The sequence below is a fragment of the Nothoprocta perdicaria genome, unplaced genomic scaffold (genome assembly GCF_003342845.1).
Source record: "Nothoprocta perdicaria isolate Ctin4 unplaced genomic scaffold, notPer1 scaffold_94, whole genome shotgun sequence".
NCBI classification, from domain to species: Eukaryota; Metazoa; Chordata; class Aves; order Tinamiformes; family Tinamidae; genus Nothoprocta; species Nothoprocta perdicaria.
The window spans coordinates 1,283,649-1,307,633 of NW_020456243.1; the positions used below are offsets into that span (position 1 = coordinate 1,283,649).

At 41.7% G+C, this 23,985-nt stretch overlaps 2 protein-coding genes across 2 annotated transcripts; one reads left to right on the top strand and one right to left on the bottom strand.

The window, feature by feature from the left end:
* Positions 1-826: 826 nt before the first annotated feature.
* Positions 827-3,277, bottom strand: ANKRD49 (ankyrin repeat domain 49). Its single transcript, XM_026052965.1, has 2 exons — positions 2,819-3,277; positions 827-2,094 (listed from the first exon to the last, which is right to left on the bottom strand). Exons 1-2 carry the CDS (start codon positions 3,068-3,070, stop codon positions 1,633-1,635), a joined length of 714 nt encoding a protein of 237 aa, XP_025908750.1. The 5' UTR covers positions 3,071-3,277; the 3' UTR covers positions 827-1,632.
* A 657-nt stretch (positions 3,278-3,934) lies between these two features.
* Positions 3,935-22,956, top strand: MRE11 (MRE11 homolog, double strand break repair nuclease). The gene is made up of 19 exons (XM_026052949.1): positions 3,935-3,991; positions 4,572-4,704; positions 5,668-5,828; positions 6,435-6,522; positions 7,105-7,246; positions 8,635-8,749; positions 9,983-10,168; positions 10,639-10,810; positions 11,504-11,584; positions 12,088-12,214; positions 13,945-14,048; positions 14,717-14,890; positions 15,357-15,419; positions 16,356-16,572; positions 17,388-17,471; positions 19,319-19,374; positions 19,844-19,911; positions 20,335-20,413; positions 21,564-22,956. Exons 1-19 carry the CDS (start codon positions 3,972-3,974, stop codon positions 21,612-21,614), a joined length of 2,121 nt encoding a protein of 706 aa, XP_025908734.1. The 5' UTR covers positions 3,935-3,971; the 3' UTR covers positions 21,615-22,956.
* The last annotated feature ends 1,029 nt before the right edge of the window (positions 22,957-23,985 follow it).

Sequence of the window (23,985 nt, forward strand, 5' to 3'; positions counted from 1 at the left end):
ATCTCGGGTCATCCTCAGCCCGCCCCCGCCATCTCGGGGATGTCCTCAACCCGCCCCCGCCATCTCGGGGATGTCCTCAACCCGCCTCCGCCATCTCGGGGCCGCCCTCAGCCCGCCTCCCGCCATCTCGGGGCCGCCCTCAGCCCGCCCCCCGCCATCCCGAGGCCGCCCTCAGCCCGCCCCCGTCTTCTTAGGGCCTCCCATCTGGGGCGGGCAGCCTCGTCCCGCAAGGGACACGAGCCCCGGAGCCAGCCCGTCACTTTCTCCGCTCACATGGGAGCCATTTCATCCCTTCCACAAGCCGCGGGTGCCCATCGGCTGCGGGGCAGTCGATCACGCTGTTGCTGGGCCTCGCCGGCCGAGCCCAACTTAGCAGCCACAGCAGGGCTGCTTACACACCTTCCTCCGGCACACAGGGGATGGCAACCTCAAAAATGAGGTGTTTAGTTAAAAAGGAGTGGGTTTGTACAAGGCCCCGTCACTAGGTTCTACACACACAGCCTCGCTGATCTGCTTGTACATGCCCTACTGCTCAKTGCCCCAGGGATTAAAAAGCTGTCATGACTTCCTCATCTAAAGAGAGGGATGAGCAGGCTGAAAAAAATAAAGTCAGATGACTCCCCTTTTATTAGATGCCTAACTATCCATCCAAATCATCAACTTGATTTTAATAACATACTTCACAAAATGAGGCACCATGGAAATTCTTTACAGGAACATAACAGAGTTTCAACTCTTTTTGCTGTTGTTTGAAATTTGAGAGTACTGAGTAATTATTGTAATAAATAGGAAGTGGCACCAGATGGCAGCAGACACAGGACAGACACACATGAGTTTTGCTCTGGTACATAGCTGAGCTGGCTCTGTCAAAGTCATATCTTGCACACAGCAGAAAATGAGACAGAAATGCAGTGTAATCAATTCCAGTGCATCCAGTGATGAGTTTGGAAAGGTGAGCTTGCCTGCCTGCTTCCTCAGATAACAAGACGCACCTCTGTGTTTGTATGTTCTCCTGTAGCTCCTTGATTTAGTAACGTGTATCTATCTGTGTCCTGGAGACAGTGTTATAACTTGTTCGGGGTCTAAAGCATATAMAACTGTTATTAAAAGCCTGAAACAATTACAAATGCAAAGAGCCACACAACACATTTCCGAGTAATTCRTTTTCTACAGATATCCAGGAACCGTATTTGCAAAATACCAAACATTAAAAGCAATCTTACACAATGCATGTTTCAAAACCGTGCATCAAGGCCGTGCTAGTGGTATCTAGAAAGAGCTTGGGAGGAATCACGTAGTAGGGTGTCTGCATAGGCCAACAAAATGTTTTGTTATAATTCTTAGTAGTGAGCGACAGTAGTTCAGATCTCGTACTCACTTTTCAGCTTCAGTTGATTAACAAATAGAAACAAGTTTCTCTGGTCCTGAATTGCAGATGAGAAAGCTGAAACTCAGAAGCACAGAGCATGCCATTATCATGGGGAAAACCTTTGGTGCCCACTTCTTTTATGCTGTTTTACATCACACTCTGGGCTAACAGCATTGGTGAATTTCTGTCAGTGTCCTTCTAACCTACTCTGGTCAGAGGAAAAACCAAAATCAAAGAAGCTCTGCCTTTGGAAAGTAATTGTCTCAAAATTTTAACACACAATTTATGCAGTCGTCTGCTATCTCAAAAAGGTAGTGATAGACATCGGTCCTCCGAGCAATGTCWAGGGCAGTTTCGTCCAAGCTGTTTTTCAGGTCCGCTTTCACGTAGCGGTTCATCAGCAAGAGCAGCAGGATGTCCCGGCTGTTCTTGTTCCCCGCGGCGAGGTGCAAGGGCGTGAGCAGCCCGTGGGTCTGCGCGTTGATGTCCGCGCCCTGCTGCAGCAGGAACGAGGCCACCCGCGTGTTGTTCCACTTGCAAGCGCTGTGCAGGGGCGTCCAGCCGTCCACCGTGCGCGCGTGAACATCGGCCCCTTGYGCCACCAGCTCGTGGGCAACGTCCAAGTGGCCGCCGTAGGCAGCTCGATGCAGAGGAGTGTACTGGTCTTCGTCACGAGTGTTAACCGGGGCCAGCTTTTGGGAGAGAAGCCTTCGCACGGTGCTCAGCTGCGCAAGGAAAACAGGTAATTTAATGTGAAACACTGCAAGGGAAGCTCCCTGTGCTACATTCTATGCATCAAAAATAAGTGGAACTACAAGAAGTAAATTTCTGATAGTCTCCAATATATGCAACGTTAAATTTAACCCTTTCTTTGGGTCACTGGTTCTTTCAGAGAAAAAGCTTCATCCATCTGGCACAAATATACACAGCCGTACCCTCCCATAATAGTTTTAAAATTTACATATAGCACCTTGGGAGTTCCTTTGCCTTAGATTCTCTATTGAGGTTAATATCTCCAATATTGAAGATAGATRTATCTAATTATAATTGCCATATTTGTAATACTGCATAATCCATAATTGCAAATGGATTTTGTTTGGTTAACGTAATTAACGAAAAGGAATGTACATAAGGGTGTAATAAAAGGAATTTTGGTCTTTTCTTGCCCACTTTGAATAAGCAAAGACTAAAAGCTTTTCTACACTAAAAAGAGATGAAAATAGCCAGTCAGTCATTGAATCCTCTGTATATGAAGCTTTGGAGAATATGAAGGAAAACCAGATACATCTTTTTTAGTCTAATTAAAAGACTGTTAAGGAAGAATCTTGTGTGCTTTCAGAGATTTAAAAGTATTGTATACATAAGACTTTTTGTTCATTGAATAAGTTAGAGCTATCTCTTCAAATCAGCATCRTTGTCACTGATACCTAGGAAGAAAAAGCACCTTACCCGGTTGTTTTCAGCGGCCCACAACAGCAGTTTCTCCGGATCTTTCTCCATCTTCTTTTCTTGCATTTCATACCATTCCTCACTCTTTTCTTGTTCGTCTTCCTCATCTTCCGACTGTCCCGACCAGCCGCTCTGAGTGCCCACGGGAATCAGGTGCCGGTGCGTTTCCAGCAGCTCCAGCTGGTTGAAGCTCTCCGTGAAGTCCGACAGCTGCTCATCCTCCTCCTCCTCCGCGCGCTGGCCCGCGCTCATTGTAGCCCAGCACCCGGAGCAGCCAGACGCGCAATATTTATTTTTCCCTCTCTTCTGCTGCTGTCACGAYTCCTTCCACATCATTTCACATTCTTCCTTCTTAAGAACAAAGCTATTCCTGATTTTCCCCCGTTTCGCAGTTGAACAGCAAGGCTCATAGGAGCCCTCGTTCTCCTCCTTTCGGATGTCACCAACACTAATTTTTCCAGGTTTCCCCTGACCCGCCAACCGGCAGCGCAGCTCACCGCAGCCGCCCGCGCCCCGCCGGAAGTGACGCACCGCTGCGGGGCGGGGCCGGCCCCCGGTCACCCAATCACTGCACCGCTCCCCGCCGGGGCGGGCGGGAGAGCGTGGCGCGCTTTGGGCTGGGCGGGTCTCGCGAGAGTCCCGCGCGGTTCCCGCCCCCCTCGCCGGCGCCATGGAAACGTCGCGCGGGAATCCCCGGCGGGTGAGAGACGGGGCTGGGAGCGACAGCCGGGAGCGGCGGCCTGGGGGCGGCTGCGGGGGCCGGGAGCGGGAGCGACAGCCTGGGGGCGGCTGCGGGGGCCGGGAGCGGCGGCCTGGCGGCGGCTGGGGGGCCGCGCGTTGCCGCTGCTGCCCGGGGGCACCGCGGGGAGCCCGCTGTGAGGGCGGGCTCTGCACTGCGGCTGAGCCGTCTCCCCAGCCGCGCTTGGTTTCTGTTCTCTTTTCTAATTTTTATTTTTTATTAATATTCATTTTACCTATAGTATTAAACCCCCGTTGTAATGATCCGTTCGTGCTGTTCTCTTCCTCACGCCCTGTAGCATCCGTGACGCTCTGCACACGCCGCCGGGCCGGGCCGAGCCGAGCCGGGCCGGGCCAGGCCGGGCCGCTGGGCAGCGGCAGCCGCTGGAGCCGCCGCGAGGAGCCGGGYGGGAGGATGAGCGCCGCCAGCCCGCAGTAAGCGCCGGGATCCGCGCCCCGTCCTGCCCCACCGGGGCCTTCGCGTGCGGCCGGGAGCTCCGTGCACACCCCTGCTCTCCTCGGAGCCCTTCCACTCATCATCATCATCATCATCACCATCATCATCATCATCATCACCATCACCATCATCACCATCACCATCACGCCTTCCTTCATGTGTTGTGCGCCTTGCAGTGCAAGCAGAGGGCTCGGGGCTTGCTCCGAGCCTTCTTAGAGGCAGAAAACATGTCAAGAATGTTCTAGTGTTTCCTGTTAATTCTTCCAAAGGGGTATTTGTGGCCCTGTGGTGGCGTAGACAGATTCAGAGCACCTGGTTTTCATATTGGTTTGTCAGGAATCTGAGGGGCTCTTTGCAAGTTGAAGTGTTTTCACTTTCATTTCACTTCAATTCACTTTCAGTTCAATTTCACTTGGCATCACGGGCAAGAAGATTGTGACATTTTCTAAGAAAGTCTTCCGTGTGTTTAATGACTTCAGGGGGAAACTGCTCATCTAAATCCGGGTTGGAATCCTGAAGCATGTCCTTCTCTAACACCAACTTTCCCTTTTTACTCAGGGATGATGAGGATGCCTTTAAAATACTCGTTGCAACTGATATCCATCTTGGGTATTTGGAGAAAGACCCAGTACGTGGAAATGATACCTTTGTAACTTTTAATGAGATCTTGGAGCAAGCTCAGAAAAATGAAGTAAGTAGCACCCTTTGGAAAWTAAAGCCGTGAGACCATGGAGCGCCCGTTAGAGCCCACTAGAATGAGCTAGGCCTGGTGCAGCCTTAGTAATAACAAAGTGAATTTAGTTATTTATTGCAGCCACTTTTGGTTTTGTTAGTAAAAAGAAACGCTTGAAATGCTCTCTTAAGTAAAACAAAATCCTCTTGAGAGTGATTTTAAATTAAAATTCTGGTGATTTGTTTTTGTTAGTAAAAAGAAACGCTTGAAATGCTCTCTTAAGTAAAACGAAATCCTCTTGAGAGTGATTTTAAATTAAAATTCTGGTAATATTAATGGTGATTTTAGTATTTCATCCCCAGTCCCAGAGGAAGGGAAGATAATKGAGGAGTGTGAAGGTAATAGTAAAAGTCTTCAGACACCTCAGAAATCAGGGATCAAATCAATTTTCAATCAATTAAAACTCTTCAAGTGGTTTCGCTCTTCTTAAGAATTAAATGTGTTTTAGTGAAATGATGWATTTCACATAGTCTTGATGCTGTTTTCATGCCTGTTTCTGAAGCTAAGTTTATTCAGGAAATAAAACTAATATCCAGTCAAAATAATGCAGACATAGGTACCAATTTCCTCTAACTAGTATTACAGCAGTAAAGGGATACGTATCTCCTCTTCACTGTCAAGTAAAATGTTCAGGAGCTATTTTGGGACCATTATTAAACACTTCATTATAAACAAACCAAAAACAAACAAAAAGTTTGCTGCTCTATAGATTTTTTTAAAAAATATTTTAATTAGTTAATTTTATTAAAAGAAAAAAACTACAGAATATCTGCAGCTATGAGCTGTTGTTCAACGTAGAAGTCAGGTATGATGGGATACATGAGGCTCCTTAAAAGACATAACGTAAACAATTGGTTAGCAAGTCTTTTAAGGAAATGCAAAATGCTGCATTAAAATAATGGAGCTTCTTGTTGCGTGCAGGTGGACTTTGTTTTATTAGGTGGGGACCTTTTTCATGAAAACAAACCTTCCAGAAGAACAGTGCACTCTTGTCTGGAGTCGCTGAGGAAGTACTGCATGGGTGATCGCCCTGTTCACTTTGAAATTTTGAGTGATCAGGCCGTTAATTTTCATTTTAGCAAGTAAGTACTTTTCTATAAATTTTGATGAGACTTGTTTGCCTTGCTTTATTGGTTCCTGTATCGGGGATTTATTTCAATCTCTGTGAATAGAATCTTAAAATTTTAGGTCTGTGTGGGACCATTTGTAGCATCGTCTTACCTGTAATCTTTTACGGTCTAAGTCTATAAATGACTGTACATGATTTTTTGGGAAACTTCTAAATATGTTATAACCCTTCATACTTAGGTTCCATCCTGGCAGTATGATATGGAAAAGAAAACACAACTTAAGTGAAATGCCTGGTAAARCAAGGCATACTTCTTTATATGTAAACATATAAACATACTTCTTTATATGTAAACAAAGATTGCACAGTGCAGTCTGCTCTTGTACATACCGCAGTGTGTTTCACAATTTTTATCATAATTATGACTAAAACAAACAAAAACTCCCTTTAGCATACCCTCAGTGGGAAACTTGATTCCAGACCACGGATAAGAATAGTGATTATTAGTGAATTATCTTATTAGTGAATAAGATAATAATACAGATTTGAAGAGMTTATGTTAATTGTTTGTAAACAAATGTATGGATCAAAATGAATTTCTTTCCTCCTTCCTGTTCAGGTTTCCGTGGGTGAACTATCAGGATGGAAATCTCAACATTTCTATTCCGATTTTTAGTATTCATGGCAATCATGATGATCCCACAGGGGTAATTATTGCAATTGTACCATATTGAAATATTACATAGATGCTATTATAAAAATACAGGCTTTATTTTTCTTTGAGATCAGCTACCTGTAGTCTGTTTCATTCTTCATTTAAACCTTTCTGTATGTTTTGAAGAGCTCTCTTAGTGGCCACAGCTTGAATATGACATTAAAAAGCAAAAGGAGGGAAATTAAGGGGTCTGTATGGGGTACATTTAATCTCTTAACTTACACAGAGTGCTGTCATTAAGAATGCCATTCTTATGTCAAAAAAGATAGACCTTCAGAAGATTTCTAAAAGGAGATATGTTTATAGGGACTGTAAGTCTTGGAAGTCTGTTTTTAAGGAAAGTAACTTCTTGACTTGTTCTTAGGTAGTGCATACCATAGTTTTGTTTCTTCCATTAAATGAATGTATATTTTCAAGGAAGCTAACTTAATTATGATCAAGGAATTATTTGGAAGTCAGCAACTGGAAGTAATAATGGGAAAAAAAACTCCAAATATGTATGTTCTGCATTATTACTTATGCATTTGGTATCTAATAGTTACTAATATTACCAGCGTATCTTTATTTTCTATAGGTAGATGCACTGTGTGCATTGGATATTTTAAGCTGCGCAGGACTGCTGAATCACTTTGGACGTTCATCTTCTGTAGAGAAAATAGATATTAGTCCCATTTTATTGCGTAAAGGCAGAACGAAAATTGCCCTCTACGGCCTGGGTAAGTGTTACTCTGCTGCACTGTGGTTAGGCTCGTGTCGTGTTGCTGAAGTTCAGTAGTTGGAACAAATATGGTGCTGCAATGAACACAGAGGTCTAAATAATGTTAAATTTAAGTATATCCATTAATACTGAATTTACGTTTTATCAATTTCATGTGGGTGTTCCTGTTCAGAAATGTACGTGCCCCATCTGTGTGCTTTATTTTGTGACTTTGCAACAGGACTATTGACTAACTTACGTTTCTGCCTTCATTTTTGCAAGTCTCCRAATATTTGATGTCTCCTGTCAATTTAGATGGTCTGAGAAATGTCAGCTCGTCCCTTCTGCTGCAATTCCACTGTCAGCCACAGAACTTTGTTCTTATAAATCCTTCATCACTGTATTTCTGTCCTTATAGKCTTAAGTGAACCCTCTTTAAGTTAGCCACAGTGCCTGTACATTGAATCAGGCCAATTATACTCTTTAATTCCTCATTTTCTTTGTATTACACATAGKTTTTTTTTTTTCCAGGTAAAACTTTAATACTGAATATTTGTGTGCTGTCTGTCTTGAAACTTCAGGTCTGACCTGCCTTCTAATTTTAATGTCATAATATAAAGTATTGAAAAGCATTTGAACTCTAATACTGAGAACTGCTAATGGGAAATGTAACAACTTGCCTTAAATATGCATCAAAATGTACATTCACAAAATGTTTCTTCGAGCTTTTGGCAGGATTGTGTCCCCTCCTGATCCTCTCTGATTTAGAGAGCATTTGTTCCTGTACAAGCAGTGCAAGCTCTGGGCAGGGTGTTACGGAAGTGCATTGCAAAGATTGAGTGTGTGAATCAGGCCTGGGTGGGGATTTGTTTGTTTTTCCCCCCTTATTTAAAAAAAATAAAAATTGGGAAATGGCCAGTTCATGTTGTGCAGTAAAGCACAAGCTTCTCACAAAGCATGGTTTATTTTTTATTTTGTGAGGGTATCTCAAAGTGACTTTGAGATCACTGTCTCTATATGGYGGGATCTTTTTAGAATCATTTGTGCAACAAAGTTTCCTTTTTACTCTGTAAATGAGAAACAAAAAGACCATATTCAGCTGCTCTGCACAGAAGATGACAAGAAGTCACAAAGCAGATGTTGTTAATGCAAATGCTTCTGGCAGCTATTTAAGGGAAGATGTCATCTTGGAACGTCCTCCTTTCAGTAGCCTGTCTAGGAAAATAGATTTAAACTTTGATCTGCTCAAATTAAGAATCACATATCTGACTTCTTGATCTGATTTGGGCACAAGGCTTTGTTATCCATACTGATATTAATGAAGTTGCTGGTAGAGATGCTATAAARTGAAAAGTTGGTTTACCAAATAAAAATAACACTTTTTATTTTTACTTTTATTTACTCCAGGAGCCATTCCAGATGAGAGGTTGTATCGTATGTTTGTCAACAAACAAGTAACCATGCTGAGACCAAAGGAAGATGAGGATAGTTGGTTTAACTTGTTTGTGATTCACCAAAACAGGTAGCAATATTGCTTGAATTGCAATGACTTTTAAATTCACTGTATTGTTTCATTAAACTGCCTTTAAAAGAATATGAAAGAGAGCCAGATATGCTGAAATGCTACCTGGTGCCACTTGAGTTGCCAAAGAGGTTGTTTTTTTTTTTTCCCCATAGCTTGTAGCCTATTTCAGAGTGTCTTTCCCCAAATAAAATCATTATTTTACAGTTGTTCTTGTTATAGAATGATCATAAAGCATTTACAAATATTGGAAAATTGCTCCCTTGACTCTCCTAGTTGAGGATAGGACCAGGTTTGTATTAAAAATGCATAAAACTAATTCTTTAGTCTACATGTTGGAGGTGAAAAGAAAACCAGCTGTGGATGCAGTTACATTGAGTTTGCTGCGTTAGTTTGAGTTAGAATTCGACAAGTCCCAAGTCTGTGTTTGCCYTGTTACACTTCACAGAGCCTCTTGTATCGAGGGTGTCTAGCAGTGTTCTTTGTGCCCACACCCTTCTCCTAGCTGTCTTAATAGGAAGAGGCCGAGTTCCTAAAAAGACTGGAGCAGCTTTACAACCTTTTGTACAATGTGGCCTTCCTGGTTCTTTCATACAGCTCTTCCTGGATGAATAAGAGCGCAGCCCTCGTGTGGGAGGTAAAGATGAGGCCGAAGGGCTGAGGAAACACCCTGTGCTGCTCTCTGTCCAGTACTCTGAAGGACTCCCTCTTTTCCTACGTTGGGAGAGCTACCTGCTGGTTATGGAGTAATACAGATGCAAAGGAGGGGGAGATGGGGGCCACCCTATTTCTGTTTAAATCAGCCTTTTTGACCTCACTTTTTAACCAAAAGGAAAGAAAAAGAGTTGAGGTGCTATAAGACCATTCCTAGAGAAAAACTGAGGATCACGCAAGCCAASTACAAAGGAGGAAGGAAAGAGGTCCATATGAAAGACTGGAAGTAAAAAAACTTCTATTTAGAACAGAAAAATGCTAAGGAAAACTCTCTGTGTAATTTGAGCATTTTCCTAACCTTCATCAGCATACATTGCTTTTTGTTAACCAAACACTTTAATTCCTACTTGCAAAGGAAATAAAGAGTACTTGATGTGAAATGTCAAATATTCTTATTGGGGTGTCCCTGTCACTTTACATGATGCTTACAAGATTTATGTTGTGTTTATACTCCTTCCCTTCCTGCCTTCACCCCCATGATTATACATATYTGCATTATTTTTCTCTTCTCTTGAACAGGAGCAAACATGGAGCCACCAACTACATTCCAGAACAATTTTTAGATGACTTTCTTAATCTTGTTATATGGGGTCATGAGCACGAGTGTAAAATAGCTCCCACCCAAAATGAACAGCAGCGTTTCTATGTTTCTCAGCCTGGCAGTTCTGTGGTGACATCTCTGTCCCCTGGAGAAGCTGTGAAAAAGTGTGTAATCCCTTTTGGTTTGTCTGGTTTTGCTCTTGTTTATATCTTGATAAGGACGTTTATAAGGATATTTTTGATAAGCACATTTATGTAGCCAAGAATAATGCTTCTACAAAGTATAATAAACTTCAGAATGTAACAGAGTAAATGAGCCAGAATTGAAGCCTGCAGCAACTTTGCTTGGGATTTCCTTATGATTATATGTAATATTTGGTGGAAATGGAGCCCAACTCATCCATGTGTTGGGTTCATCCTTGGACTACCAGAGGCTGTTTATATGTGCCTGTATGTGGAACGAGTACAGTAGAATTGATAGAATAGTTTGGGAGTCAACCATTAAATACAGATTTGGGGACTTCCTATGACTGTTTTATGTTTGTCTCTGGAAAACAGACATGAACCCAGAACAAACTTTTTGTGCCTTAGTTTAGTTAGTTTTTCCTTCTAGTAAGTTATGCCTCTCTTTGTAGACACATTGGTTTGTTGCATGTTAAGGGGAAGAATATGAAAATGGAGAAGATTCCTCTTGAGACAGTGCGAAGTTTCCACATGGAAGATGTTGTTCTAGCCGATTTTCCGGATCTTTTTAATCCAGACAATCCTAAAGTAACTCAGGCAATACAGGCATTCTGCATGGAGAAGGTAAGCTCACAGCACATGGGTAGGAATGTGTTCTGTGACTAATTTAAGACTGGGAGATAGAACTCTTATTTCCTACCCTGTGGGATCTGGGTTTGAGCAAGACTGTTTTTCCATAGGAACAAGCCAATTTAGTGCTGTTCGTKGCAGCCTTGGTTGCAGTGATGACCTCCTGCCATCACCTGTGTAACCCCACCTGGGCATGGGGCAGCGGGGCCCACRTTGTTTGGAAGCAGCACAGATGCACCCAGCACAACCCTGCTAGCTGGAGCGTGCAGGGTGCCCTGGCCTCGGGAAGCAGGGCAGCATTCTGTTTGCTCCTGGTTCCTTAGGTCTGGACTAGTCCCTTGTTGCTGGTTCTGCTAAAGAGAGCAGCTAATATACTGCAAAATAAGAGAGTATGAATGATCACTGGTGTAGGTGCTGCTGRGCTAACTGTCTGACAGATAAACCTTTCATTGTGAGGTTTCTGCTCTCCCATTTCTATAGTTTTTGGCTGGGTCTCTATAGGTAGGTGTGTTCAGCATTCAAAGCCCATTATATAGTTCTTATTTTTAAAGCCTCAGTTCCTCCCCAAGCCCAATTTTGGATTGGATTTATTTGATCTACGTTCCATGTATTGTAAAGTTATACGTGAAGGACTCGGACATCTTCTGTAGAATAACTTGCAACTGAAGACTTTGTTTGGTTTCATAGGTTGAGATGATGCTGGATAATGCAGAAAGGGCTCGCCTGGGAAATCCACGGCAGCCAGAGAAGCCTCTCATAAGATTACGAGTAAGACGTTGTTCAGTGTGGATTGATCTGTTCCAAAAAGTCACTGTGACGTRTTTAAGTGCAGTCATGCTGTATGCTTAAAATTTGAACATACACAATTTCCTACTGTTTACAGGCAAAATTACAGACAAAATCCTGTTTTATAACTGATATTTATTGGAAAGAATGAGATTGTGGGTGTCTTTCGCTGCCACTTTTCTGATCAAGAGTTGATCTGATTAAATGGCTATWATCAGAATAGGGCTTTTTGTTTACTTGTTTTTTGTCGTATTCTTGTGCTTGTTCATAACATCTGTAAATGCTTGGAAAGGAAGCAAGCTGGCAAGAAGTTAGGAATCAAGGATTTGACTGACTATTGTATATAGTACGGTAAAACATAAATTCTAAATATATATTTATATATATTTAATATTAATTTTGTCTTTGAAGGGTAACAGACTTTTTAGTCTTCACTATGGCTTCTTTGTTTTTTCCATCCTTATTTTTTTTCTTTCCTCTCTTAGGTTGATTATACAGGAGGCTTTGAACCATTCAGTGTCCATCGTTTTAGCCAGAAGTACGTGGATAGGATAGCTAACCCAAAAGACATCATACACTTCTTCAGGCATCGTGAGCAAAAAGAGAAGAACGGTAATTAGGAAGGAAAGAATCACTGATTTTCCTTGATGTTTAGTTTTCACATTTTGTGGTTTGTGTTTCTGTTTGTTTAAGAAAAAAACTTTTGAAAAAGCTTGGTGTCTGACACCTTATTTCTGGTAGGAAGAGGAGAGATGTAATCTGACTCAAATATAAATACTGCACAAGGTTCCTCTTCTATTTCTTAGGTTAGCGTTAATTTTTGATATTTGGTGCCCCATCTTCTGACAGCTGTTCATAAATAATTCCTTTTTTCCCCTCAAATCTTAGTGAGTTGTTTACAGTACTGCCTATCACTCTCTATAGGCAGAAGTCTCTTAACTGAATTATTCTGTGATTCTATGATAAGCACCAKGACGGGCATTGAAACCTCATTTCTGGGATTTTCAGTGTGATATAGTTGACTTTAGGRCACCCTATTAGAAAAAAAAGGAGTATTGTGCTCTTCCCTCCCACTTTATTTTTCCTGTATATTTATTGCTTTAGAAAATAATTAGTTTATGTGTAAAATACCAGTAGAGGGAATGTGCCTCAGTACCCTCTTCATTAAAAGACAGCCAGCCCCAAAATGCAACAGCACTTTGTTTGCCCTAATTAATCATGTGTATGAGATGCTGCATTTTAGCTTGCTCTTTCTACAAAATAAATAATAGATGCTGTAATTCCTCTCCCTGTGCCTAGAATTTTAAAGGAATGTTTAATAAGCATTGACAGCTTTGCCCTAGTGCTGGGCCAGGAGTGACTAATGCAAACGCAGCCTGGTGAGAACACAGTGTGCCCAGGGGAGGAACTGTTAGTACAGCACGTTAGTGCCATTTATGTACTCTGGTTACAGGGGCGGTTTTGCTTACACTGACACTTCTGTGAAGCTCAAAACATTGCCTATTACAAATAAAAACTGCATTTTTTTAATGAAGCTTTTGCATATTTAAAGTTTTGTCATATTCTCTTTATCCTGTGGATATCTTTGCTTTTTAAATCTCTACATAATCTTATATTCAGAATACATTCAKACTATGGATAGCCATCACACTTCTCACTGTGTGGGGTCAATGCATTTTCATTTGTCTGTTTTCAGGAACCTTTATAGTGCAAGCTAGATGGCTAGCAAAGCAGTCCCAGTTTCTCTTGCATGTGTTTGCACAGTGCATAAYGCTGTGGCTTGGTACAGGAAGATGCTACAACTTTTTAAACAGTCTAGAAGGTTTTGCTGTTTSTTCTATCCTAAAAAACAGAGCTAACAAAATACTCTGGTTTGTGTTTGCGTGTGACAAGTGTCTAGACACAGCTTAGTCCTTTCATGTTATTTTGCACAGTGAACAGCACCTCCAGTTGATTATCACTATTCTTTGTCATTCCTACCTTGCTGCCTGGAGGTGGGGGCAACCTCAGTGAACTAGGAGCCTCTTCTCCTCTAAATCAATCTGCATGCTTCAAAATAAACTATAACAGGAGTTACACATGTAAAATTCCTCTGCTTGGMTGGGTCCCTTAATCTTCTCCCCGCTGTGGTCTTTCAGAGGTCAGCTTTAATAACCTTCAGGACACAGTATTCAGTTTCTAATTCCAGACCCCTGGGAGTTTGAAGAACTTTATTACATTAATCTCATCTATCCTGCCATAACCACATCCTGCCTATGACTGTGATCAGGGAGGTGATGCTGATTAAAAGCTGCTCTTACATGAACAGCCAGTGATAACACAAATMTGCTTTTCTGTCCTAGAGAGTGACCTTAATTTTGGAAAACTGGTTAGGAGACCTGCTTCCGAGGGGATGACACTGAGGGTGGAGGACCTTGTAAAGCAGTACTTTCAGACAGCAGAGAAGGTATCTTTATAGTTTTTATGAATATGTTTCTGCTATATCATGCTTTCATCATCTTTGAGCATATTTTATTAATGAAAAAAATGTGGCCTGAAAAATCTTTGACCTCCATCCCAAACAGTTTCCTTTCTAACTGTATTTGTATTCCTGCATGAAGCACATGCCTTACAGGGTAACAGGGAGGCACTGTGTGTAGAGTATGTGAATATATGCTATTTTGGCTCTTGAAAGCTCTTCATATGAGCTTGCAGGATCTGCCCTGTATTAAATGATGTGTCATGGCCTTACCAGAGGAAAAACAGCATTCTCTGAGAGAGAAGCAGCTGTAATTGAGTTAGGAGCAGAATAGAGTTTACCTTCTTGCTTTCTTTGGTAATACCTTCAAGACAAATTATTGTAATTTAAGATGATTGTAATTTTTTTCATGAAATATTTTTCTTTGACTAACTTGGAAAACATTAAGTATAACATGCCATTAGCAGGAAGTTTGCAACTATATTATAAAGAACTACCTCTTTGCTATTTTCTGTGCTGTTCTCTGATTGAACTCTTCAGTTCATATCGCTTTTTCTTGAACCAGCTTAATGTAATATTTATCAGAAACAGCAGGAATACAACTTGTTTTTCCTATGGTAGGTATTTCTTAACAATCTTTTTTTCCKTTTATAAAGAAAGTACAGCTTTCGCTTCTGACTGAAAGAGGAATGGGAGAAGCAGTGCAGGAGTTTGTGGACAAAGAAGAAAAAGATGCCATAGAAGAACTGGTCAAATTTCAGCTAGAAAAAACACAGAGGTTTCTTAAGGAGCGGCGCACCGATGCAGAAGAGGAAAAGATAGATGAGGAGGTGGGATACAGTGTAAATCTTACTTCTTTAGAAGAGGCCTACACAGACAATAGAAACATTAATCTTCAAAGCTGCTTTAAGGACAGTGAGTCTTGTTTGTGGTCAGTTACTTTTGTTCTGAAAATAACGTGTTGGTGATGAAGTTGAAATAGATATTTAAAAGCTTATATTAAACCTTCTGTATGTATACACAGAATTTGCTTGCTGGCTGTTATGCTAAGTAATCTTAGGTAGAAACACCCATTCACTCTAATAATCTTGCCCTGAAGGATGTGAGGCTAAATGACAAATTGCATCATCACCTGGGTAACTAGCACTTTTCTTGCACTAGATACCATCATTACACATGAGTACATCAGCATGCACAATATGCTGATGTCTTACTGTTCTTCTCATTTTCCAGTGTTTGAGACTTGTATGAAATAAACTACTACTTTCATAGGGCTTTTTTTTTTTTTTAATTCAGGTGCGAAAATTTAGGGAGAGTAGAAGAAAGAATGCTGAAGAGGAGGATGAGGAAGTGCGTGAGGTAAGTCCTTGAACTGTAAGCGTAGCTCGGATTGGTGACTTTGGCATATGAATGAAATTGCTTAGTAGTGCATGAACATGATCCTTGATGAAAAAGTGCTAATCTGCCTAGGAAAGGTGAACAACTTGTTGACATCATCCTTGGTAAAAGGATGTGTGCCTAAGCCACTGCTTGACTTGGCTTTTCAAGTCTGTTTTGTGGCTGAATTCCTTTAGGAGCTGAATGTCCAGTAGTCCTTACTTTGAAGTGAGGTTACAGCAAACAGGGGCCCTGCAGGGATCTCTCTCAGTTTAAACTGTTTGTGATGCCATCACCAGTAGAGATGTGAATGGGCCCTATTGTGTGATGTGACTGGAAGAAATGAGTCTTTATGGCCCTTTAGTGCTGTGTTCTTTCTCAGCAGTCCAGATCTTTGGTCACCCAGAGATTCAGTTTCAGTGGTAGGTGGCTTTCCAAAGAGAATTCCCAGCCACCAACGCCACTGGTTCCTTTGCTTCACAAGCTGTGTGGGACTGCGACGATGTTTTGAGGAAAACTTTGGCACTTGGATGAGATTCAGCTCTCCTAAATTGCTCTAGTTCACTCCAAAACACCTGATGGTGCCAGTGAAGATGTCAGCGAAGCCTGGAGGGTGCCTCATGTGGGCAGATGTGCATACATGGCATTAGAGGGTCTGAATTCTTTGCTGAACTTCACTGACCGTAATCTGTCAAGCAGTTCCATTCTGAAGGAGGGCTTAGGTGACTATACACATCGAAATCAGTAAGATGAATACTGACCCCGGGTTTTGATAGATTTCCTTGCCTTTGTGAAACTGTGGCTTTGAGTCTTCTAAGTCTGAACTGCATTAAAAATGCATACTGCAGCTAGGWTTTAACCCTGCTGTATTTCATCTTTTAAGATTCTTTTCCTCTACCACTTMTTGATCCCTTTCAGGCAATAACCAGAGCTAGAGCACACAGGTCTGAGGATGCAATTCTTGCCTCTGCCTCAAGTGATGAAGAGCCCATGGATATGGGGATTAAAACCCCTGGAGATTCAGATGATGGGCTCCCTTCAACAGCGAGCCGAGGAAGGGGTCGGGGAAGAGGGAGGGCGAGAGGAGCAAGAGGACAAACTTCAGCAGCAAGAGGATCATCTCAAAGGAGAAGAGGTAAGAAAAATCTCATTTTGTTCTTCAGTTACTGACCTTTCCCTTTAAAGGAGAAGAATCTCTCCTGATGCTTCCATGAAGTGCAAATTTGTTGCTTAAGAACTCCCACTGAAAAAATGTGCACAACTGCTTCTGGTACCGAACAATATATGGCTGGCTGTTGTGTAAAGCTTAAGTCGTGACTTTTTGACAATTTAATGGTATCCTCATTCCCTGTCTAGGAAACTTAGAAGGCTCATGAGAGGTAAGAAAKGTGCTGTTGGGAAGTTCTGTCCTGCAAAGGGCTTGGATCTTTCCTRTTGCTCACAGTAATGCAGCCGTATGCATCTGATCAGCATAAAGAGCAGGTACAGGTTGACTCTGTCCTGACACATGCGATGTCGCTGTGGCTGGTGATGGAGAAAATAGGGAGCATTTTCCTGGCAAAATGATGAAATGGCTCCTTGGCTGTGTGCAGTTGTGTCCCTTACAGTGATTGTGCCACGTCCGTTATGGAGGCCTACTTAAATTAAAGGTAATTTGGGGTCTTGCAAATTCTTCTTCGGCTTGTGTCAGTAAAATGTACGAATTCTAAAAGTGAGAAATTGAGGAGCAGGATGAGCTGGAACAAATACAGATCTCTTAATGGACAGTTTGTGACTTGAAACTATTATTGTGAGGATTGAGCCAACATAGCTGTGATGCAGTGAGTCTGCTTGCATATGGGAAGGCTTGAAGTGAAGGGAAGGAAGAAGAATGTAGGTTAAGTGACAGACTAAAGCAGAAAAATAAAACCCATTCTGAACAGAACTACCTATTGTTCATTATTCCTACAGGAAACACTAGCCAAGAATCAGCTACTAGCAGCAGAACATACAAGCCTGTGTCTGTGCCTGCTAAGAACATGACCATCGTGGATGGTATGTCTACAATCTGTCCATTTCTCTAATTTAGTCTCAAATTATAATGAAACTGTCTGTTTTATGGCGAAGTCTCTTAATTGTCTGTATTTTTATTAGTCAGATTGAGCTGAGGGAAGTTCTTTTGGCTCCAGTGAAATGGGATAGCAGAGTGAGACGCAGTTGACCAAATCTCTTTGGTTAGACTTCCTAAAATATAGGAGTGGCACTTRCAGATTAAGTGACACTTACAGAGCCTAAAATATAGGCCCTGGCACTTACAGGTGTTTGGTCTTGGCCAAAGCAGATAGAGCAGAGTTGCATCTGTAGATTAGTCTTTATACGTTGCAGGTAATGGCAAGGCAAACTGTTTATGTTCTTAACCTACATATAATAGATGCCAAAATCCCTAACCTTGAACATGTCAGGATTTTCAGGTTTACTCTTCTCCTCAGTTCATTGCTGACCCTTTTATATGAGGCTCTCATAGTTCTGACACTGTTTCTCAACTCTTTGGCTACCTTCATGCACCACAATGTTCGTRTGCCAGTTTGTTTTCTTGACTGTAAATTATTATAATATCCAAAGGAATATTTTCAGAGGTCTGGGTCTGAAGCTATCAAACTGCAACAYTAAACTAAACACTAGCTGGAGAAATGGAGATTCACAGAATCACAGAATGGTTGAGGTTGGAAGGGACCTCTAACGACCATCTAGTCCAACCCCCTGCTCCAGCAGGGACACCCAGAGCAGGGGCCACAGGGCGGCAGCCAGGCGGGTTTGGAAGATCTCCAGAGAAGGAGACTCCACARCCTCCCTGGGCAGCCTGTGCCAGGGCTCTGKCACCCTCACAGCAAAGAAGTTCCTCCTCACCTGGAGATGGAACTGCCTGTGTTTCAACTTATACCCATTACCCCTTGTCCTGTCGCTGGTCGCCACTGAGAAGAGCTTGGCCCCTTCCTCCCTACATTCCCCCTTCAGGTATTTATACATATTAGACAGATCCCCTCTCAGCCTTCTCTTCTCCAGACTAAACAGGCCCAGCTCACTCAGTTTCTCCTCCTATGATAGATGCTCCAGTCCCTTCATCATCTTTGCTGCCCTAAATCATCTTTGTTGTCCTTCAAGCTAGAGACGGTGCTCTGGTTTCAAGACCTTTCAGAGCTGGCTGCACTCAAGTATCCTGTGCTTGGCAGGGAAAGTAGCAGCTGTCTCTAACCTTCACACACAGTTTCTCCAAAAAAAAGAGTGGTTAAAATCCTCCTCATACTATTGCAACCCCAAAGCATCCCCTAAATGTGTTGCTAGTGAGTTGTTTCTTTGTGTGTACGTTTGTTTTAAAGGTGATTAGCTCCTTAAGGAACTGCCTACAGCCTACAGTTAGATGGTTCCTGTTTCCAATTCCAGTCAGATATTCCTGGCACAATTTGTTTTACCTCTTGTGACAGTAGGACATAACTATGCATTTTCTTTGGCATCTATTACAAAATTCACACTTAAAAGCCTCAGTAAATGACCTAAAATACYACACAGAAATCAACTAGTTTAGCAAAGGTGGGAATGTGTAAATTAAATGATAAACATACTTTTCATCTTAATCCAAGCTTCTGTGTAGTGTTCCTCCTGTCTCACTTCCCCTCCCCTGTTTGGACCTGCTAGTGCCAGGGGGTCTTCTGACCCTTTCAAATGCAGATTCTAGGAAGAGCTTAACTTAGGCTTTATCTGGCAAGGAGCTGTGCTTGGCTGCAGGTCCTCTACACAAAAACACATGTTAAGCAAGTTTTTTTTGTGTGAAAGGATACACATAACATTGTCTGCATTTTATTATGTGAACACTTAACAATATTACCTTTGTTTTTACTCTTTAGCCTTTAGGTCTGTGAAACCACAGCCCTCCTGGAATTCATCTAAATCCTACTCGGAGGTGAGAAGCGTCTCTCRGGAGTGAAGCTTTGCAACCACTGCCTTCTGCAGCCTTCTGAGTTAAAATAAATATCTGGTCAGAGCCTCTGTCTAAACCAGAGCAAGTTCCCAAGCTAGTGGTTGCAACAATAAGGTTCTGCATGTTAATTTGTACATTTTGTGTGTGTATTGGGTCTTTAAGRAAAATGCTAAGACTGTGTTTTATTTGTGAAGGGCCCATAGTCTAAGGTATGGAGAGAAGGTACATGAGGGAGTTTTGGGGTGTTCACAAGATCGATGCCAAGACTTATCTTGTAGTTGCACATTGTTTGGTTACAGCCTGGAGCCCTCTGGACTGGGTGTTTTAATGTTATAACTAAGTAGGTATTTAGTTAAAATTATAGTACAATGTCTTTTTTTATGTACAATATCTCTGTAAGAATGCAAGAAGTTTAATACAAAATTTATAAATGCTCTCTCTGTTTTTTCAGGACATTATAGATCTTGACTCTGATGAAGAAGCAGCTTCAATTGCGCCTTTTTCCAAAGCAAATCAAAGGTTGGTACGCATATTTTTATTTATCTATTGTATTTATTTATTTATTTTTAAGTCCACTGTGTCTTATTTCTGATTGGGAATCAGCAGAATTCAGGAGTCTAGTTCACTAACTGCAAAAACAGATTTTAAAAGAAATTCTGAAGTGTTTCTAGGACTTCTGTAACCTTTTGTTACTTCCTGATGTGGATGATCTTCATATAACAGAAGTTCTACTGACTAGGAAAAGCTAGGGCAGAGTTTCATAGTCAGAATGCATAAATGTTTTTTAAAAATTTGGATCATTTATCTCACTGATATTTCTGTTTATTCTTAATCTCTGCGTTAATCAACCAGATCTGAGTTAAAGGGCGAGTTGCTGCAATGCCTGGTATTGAGAACTCACTTGGTAACTTTTCCCCTCTCTTTTTCTTTGCGTATTTTAAGGTTGTCAACTCCATCTTCATTTAGTAAAAGGAGTTCACAGAGCCAAATATCTAGAGGAGTTGACTTTGACTCAGATGAGGTATGTGGTGTAGTGGTCTTTGACAACATAAAGTAATCAGAACAAAATACATTTTTTTTCACTAACAGTGCTGCATTATCACAACCAGTTTTTAATTAAAGCATTTCATAATCATCAAAAAGACATTAAGAAAATATCTAGTCTGTTTTCTTTCCATCCCTCCACTTAGTTCTTGATATTCAGTTGTCACTCCTGAAAAGTGTGGAATAGGTTAGACTAACGCTTGCTGTGAGGTGACCTGTACTAGTACAGGGCTCTGTCCTTTGAGTTATTCATCTGTTTTAATTTTGCCAAAAGGAAGAAGTTTACTTTTTGCATTAAAAAAAAAAAAAAAAAAAAAGTTAGTCTCCTATCATTCTTAATCATTGCAAATCATATAAATACGTGGAAGAATTCTAAAATTTCACATGTTTATTCCTACTATATATGTTCGAACTTCTAGGAAGAGATTACTTTGTAGTGAGGAAACAAGTAGAATTTACTTTATTGTCAACTTTACACTGAATACAATAAACAAGATGTCAAGTACTATGCTGTATTTTTCCCCAGACTCTCTGGTTGTTAGATATGATCAGATTCCTGCCTTAAGGATGTCAGACATTGGCTACTTGAGGAAAAAAATGTAAAATTATCCCTTCTTTCCATGATACTGTCTCCTCTTTTGGTACCTGAAATACAAACCTGCGTGTCTCCCTGAATGTGCAAAAAATAACATGTTTTTGATTCTTGCATTTCTCATTAAATTATGATGGGTGATATGTAGGCAGATATAACTTCATTTGAAGTATCTTCTGCTAATAATGATAATATTTTGCCAGATCATATCTGAAATCCATTTTTTTTTCTCCTGATTTCAAGGTAGCTATTCTGATCACACTGACTTCAGTTGCCTTTCTGTTTTCTACACCCTTATAAATTGGGCTTCAAATTCCTGGGTAATCCCCTGCATATTAAAAACAACAAACACGGGTCTGTCAGGGAGTGTGGAATAAAGTGACACAGCTTCATAGTTTAATAGTTTAATCTAAAATTTCATAGTTTAATAGTTTAAAGTTTCATAGGTTAATAGTTCAATCTAGAGACAATCTCTCGTTTTGTGGCTCAGAATACATGACTGTTTTAATAATCTATATCTCTTTATAAATTGCAGGATGAATTTGACCCGTTCAAGAGCCCTGCAACGTCAAGAAGAACTAAATGATTTCAGGCTCACTGTATAAGAGAGGCCACTATGGAAAATGGAGAACAGTATGCAGAGCATCCTTTGTAACAGATGGTTTGCATTAAATCTTCACTTCTATGAAATGTTTTATTTTAGTGGTACTGAATTCAGAATGGTCAGTGTGTCACATTACTTGATGCAGAGCAGATCTAATATTTTACACACTTTTCAAAGTACTACTGCCTGAAACTGCTAATTGCCCAAAATTTTACAAGCCCATTTTCTTTCTAAGATAGCAATGTAAATAACAGACTTAGCTTTCCTTAAAACTTTCATTCTTTTGGGGCTTGAATTTTTCAGAGTAGATTTAGGGTAGTATGCAGGTATGGAAGTGGACGTGGATTTGGCCAGAGCAGTGAACTCGGCATTTATTTGCAGTTTTGATACAGTTACAGTTAAAGCCATAAGGAGTAGTAGTTTGACCCAAAGATACAGCTCTCAGTATTAACCCTGCAAAGTGCTGTAATGCTCTCAGCGTACTGGGAAGAACAAAGCTGCAACTGCATTGTTAAACATGACAGGATACAGGAAGGACTTCTGCTCTCTAAATACAGAAGAGCCAAAGACTTCAGGTCAGATTGCATTATCAGCTTCTTACCTTTTAAATAAGATGTAGGGCCTAGACCCCTASAGCTGTGTGAGGAACACGGTTTACAGAATAAAGGAATTGTGCCAGTAAAGGCAAGACGCTGCCTCTTGCTTTTTTCTTAACTGATATTTTAGTAACTCTCCCGAAATGTCTTTGTTGTTTTTCAAAATATTCCTCCAAATGAGGCATTTAAAACAGAATATAGTGAGGTTGAGGAAAACTCCTTCTGTGGAAGGAGCCGATGCCTGGGCCTGTTCCTTCTTTGCCTTCTCCATCATTAGACATCTCTTAGTGGCCTCCTTTCCCCAAAAAGCCCACAGGGGTGTTGAGCTGTTCTAACTTCAGCTTTCCTAGCAAGAAAGGGGCCAGAAGGATTTAATAGCAAAGCCCTCAGCACGCTGAGTAGCAGCAGCCTTGCTTTTCCACTGATTTTTTTCCCTTCTCCCTCCAAGATGCAGGGTTGGCAGTCATGTTGCCGTGGCTCTTGTCACACGTGGCTGTTAATCACATACATCCTGCAGAAGAGACCTTAAATGAGCCTTGAACTTCCCGAGGGCTTCCATAAGAGCGATCAAGATATTTGAATTCTAGCGTGCAGCTTAGTAGCAGTTTACAGAGCAGTGTGCTCTCACTGAAGGTATCAGGGCATAGTTCGGTAGTGTGGCTCTTCATTAAGAGCTGTTAAAGCTAGTATGATATTACCTATGCAATAGATGGGCTGCTGTAAAATCCCTTCAAGAGAAGGGCTGTTTGTTTTTGGTTTTGTTTCTCTTTTTTTTTTTTGTTTTGTTTTGTTTTTTGTTTTTTAATCTATTTGGGTTAAATGGTGAATGTCACGTGTATGGACTATGTTGAATCAAAGGGATTAAGAATTTAATACGCTTTGCTTCTTTATGTTGCTATGCTAAATAAACATGTTTTCTTATAAAGATTTGAGCTAAAAAATGGCTAATTTATTGTTCCCTGAAAGATTTAAGGAGAGTCCTTTTTCTAATGCTGATGAATGATTTTTAGCAGATGTATGCAGGATGAACCAGACTTGCTTCAAGGTCTCTTTTGTTCTGCTTACCTTTTTCACAAGGGTTTTTTCCAGTCAGCTGCCCCATTCAGAGAAGATCTGCTTATGCTGTTACAGCTGCAGCAGTTGCCACATCAAAGGCAATGATACCATCTTTAATTTCAGAGGGAAAGGCTGGTGTGCATAGGAAGATGGTTCTTCTGAGGATCAAGGTGCCTGTGCAAGGACAAGAACCGTGGTCTGCGTTTCTCTCACAGCAGTGATCCATATGTGGTGTTGGGAAAAGGACATTTCTCATTCATGTAACTTACAACCCACCTTCCCTCGGGAAGCTCTCRGAGCCTGGGGACGGTGGTAGACACCAGAGTGGCGGGTGGACGGGGAGCAGCTCAGGACGTGCTGGGCTCAGGAAGCCTCTGTGGGCTGGGGGAGGATGGACCGTCCTCCCACCCAGTGCAGCAGACAGGACCTCCTGGGACAAGGGACACAGTGATGCTGCCGCAGGACACTGTGGCGCAGCGGGAATGCAGGACACTGTTCCCTGTGCCTGGCTGCAGAGGGCCACAGCAGCCTGGACTTCAYGTCACTGCAGTGGGTCACAGGGGCCTCCATGGTGGTGCCAGGAGCTCCTGGCCTGGGCCCAACACTCCTTGGGTGACCAGAGAAGCGTGAGCTGGTGAGAGGGCTGCTCTGCAGCCTGTGACATGGAGCAGAGCTTTCACTGCCTGCCCTTTCCCTTTGGA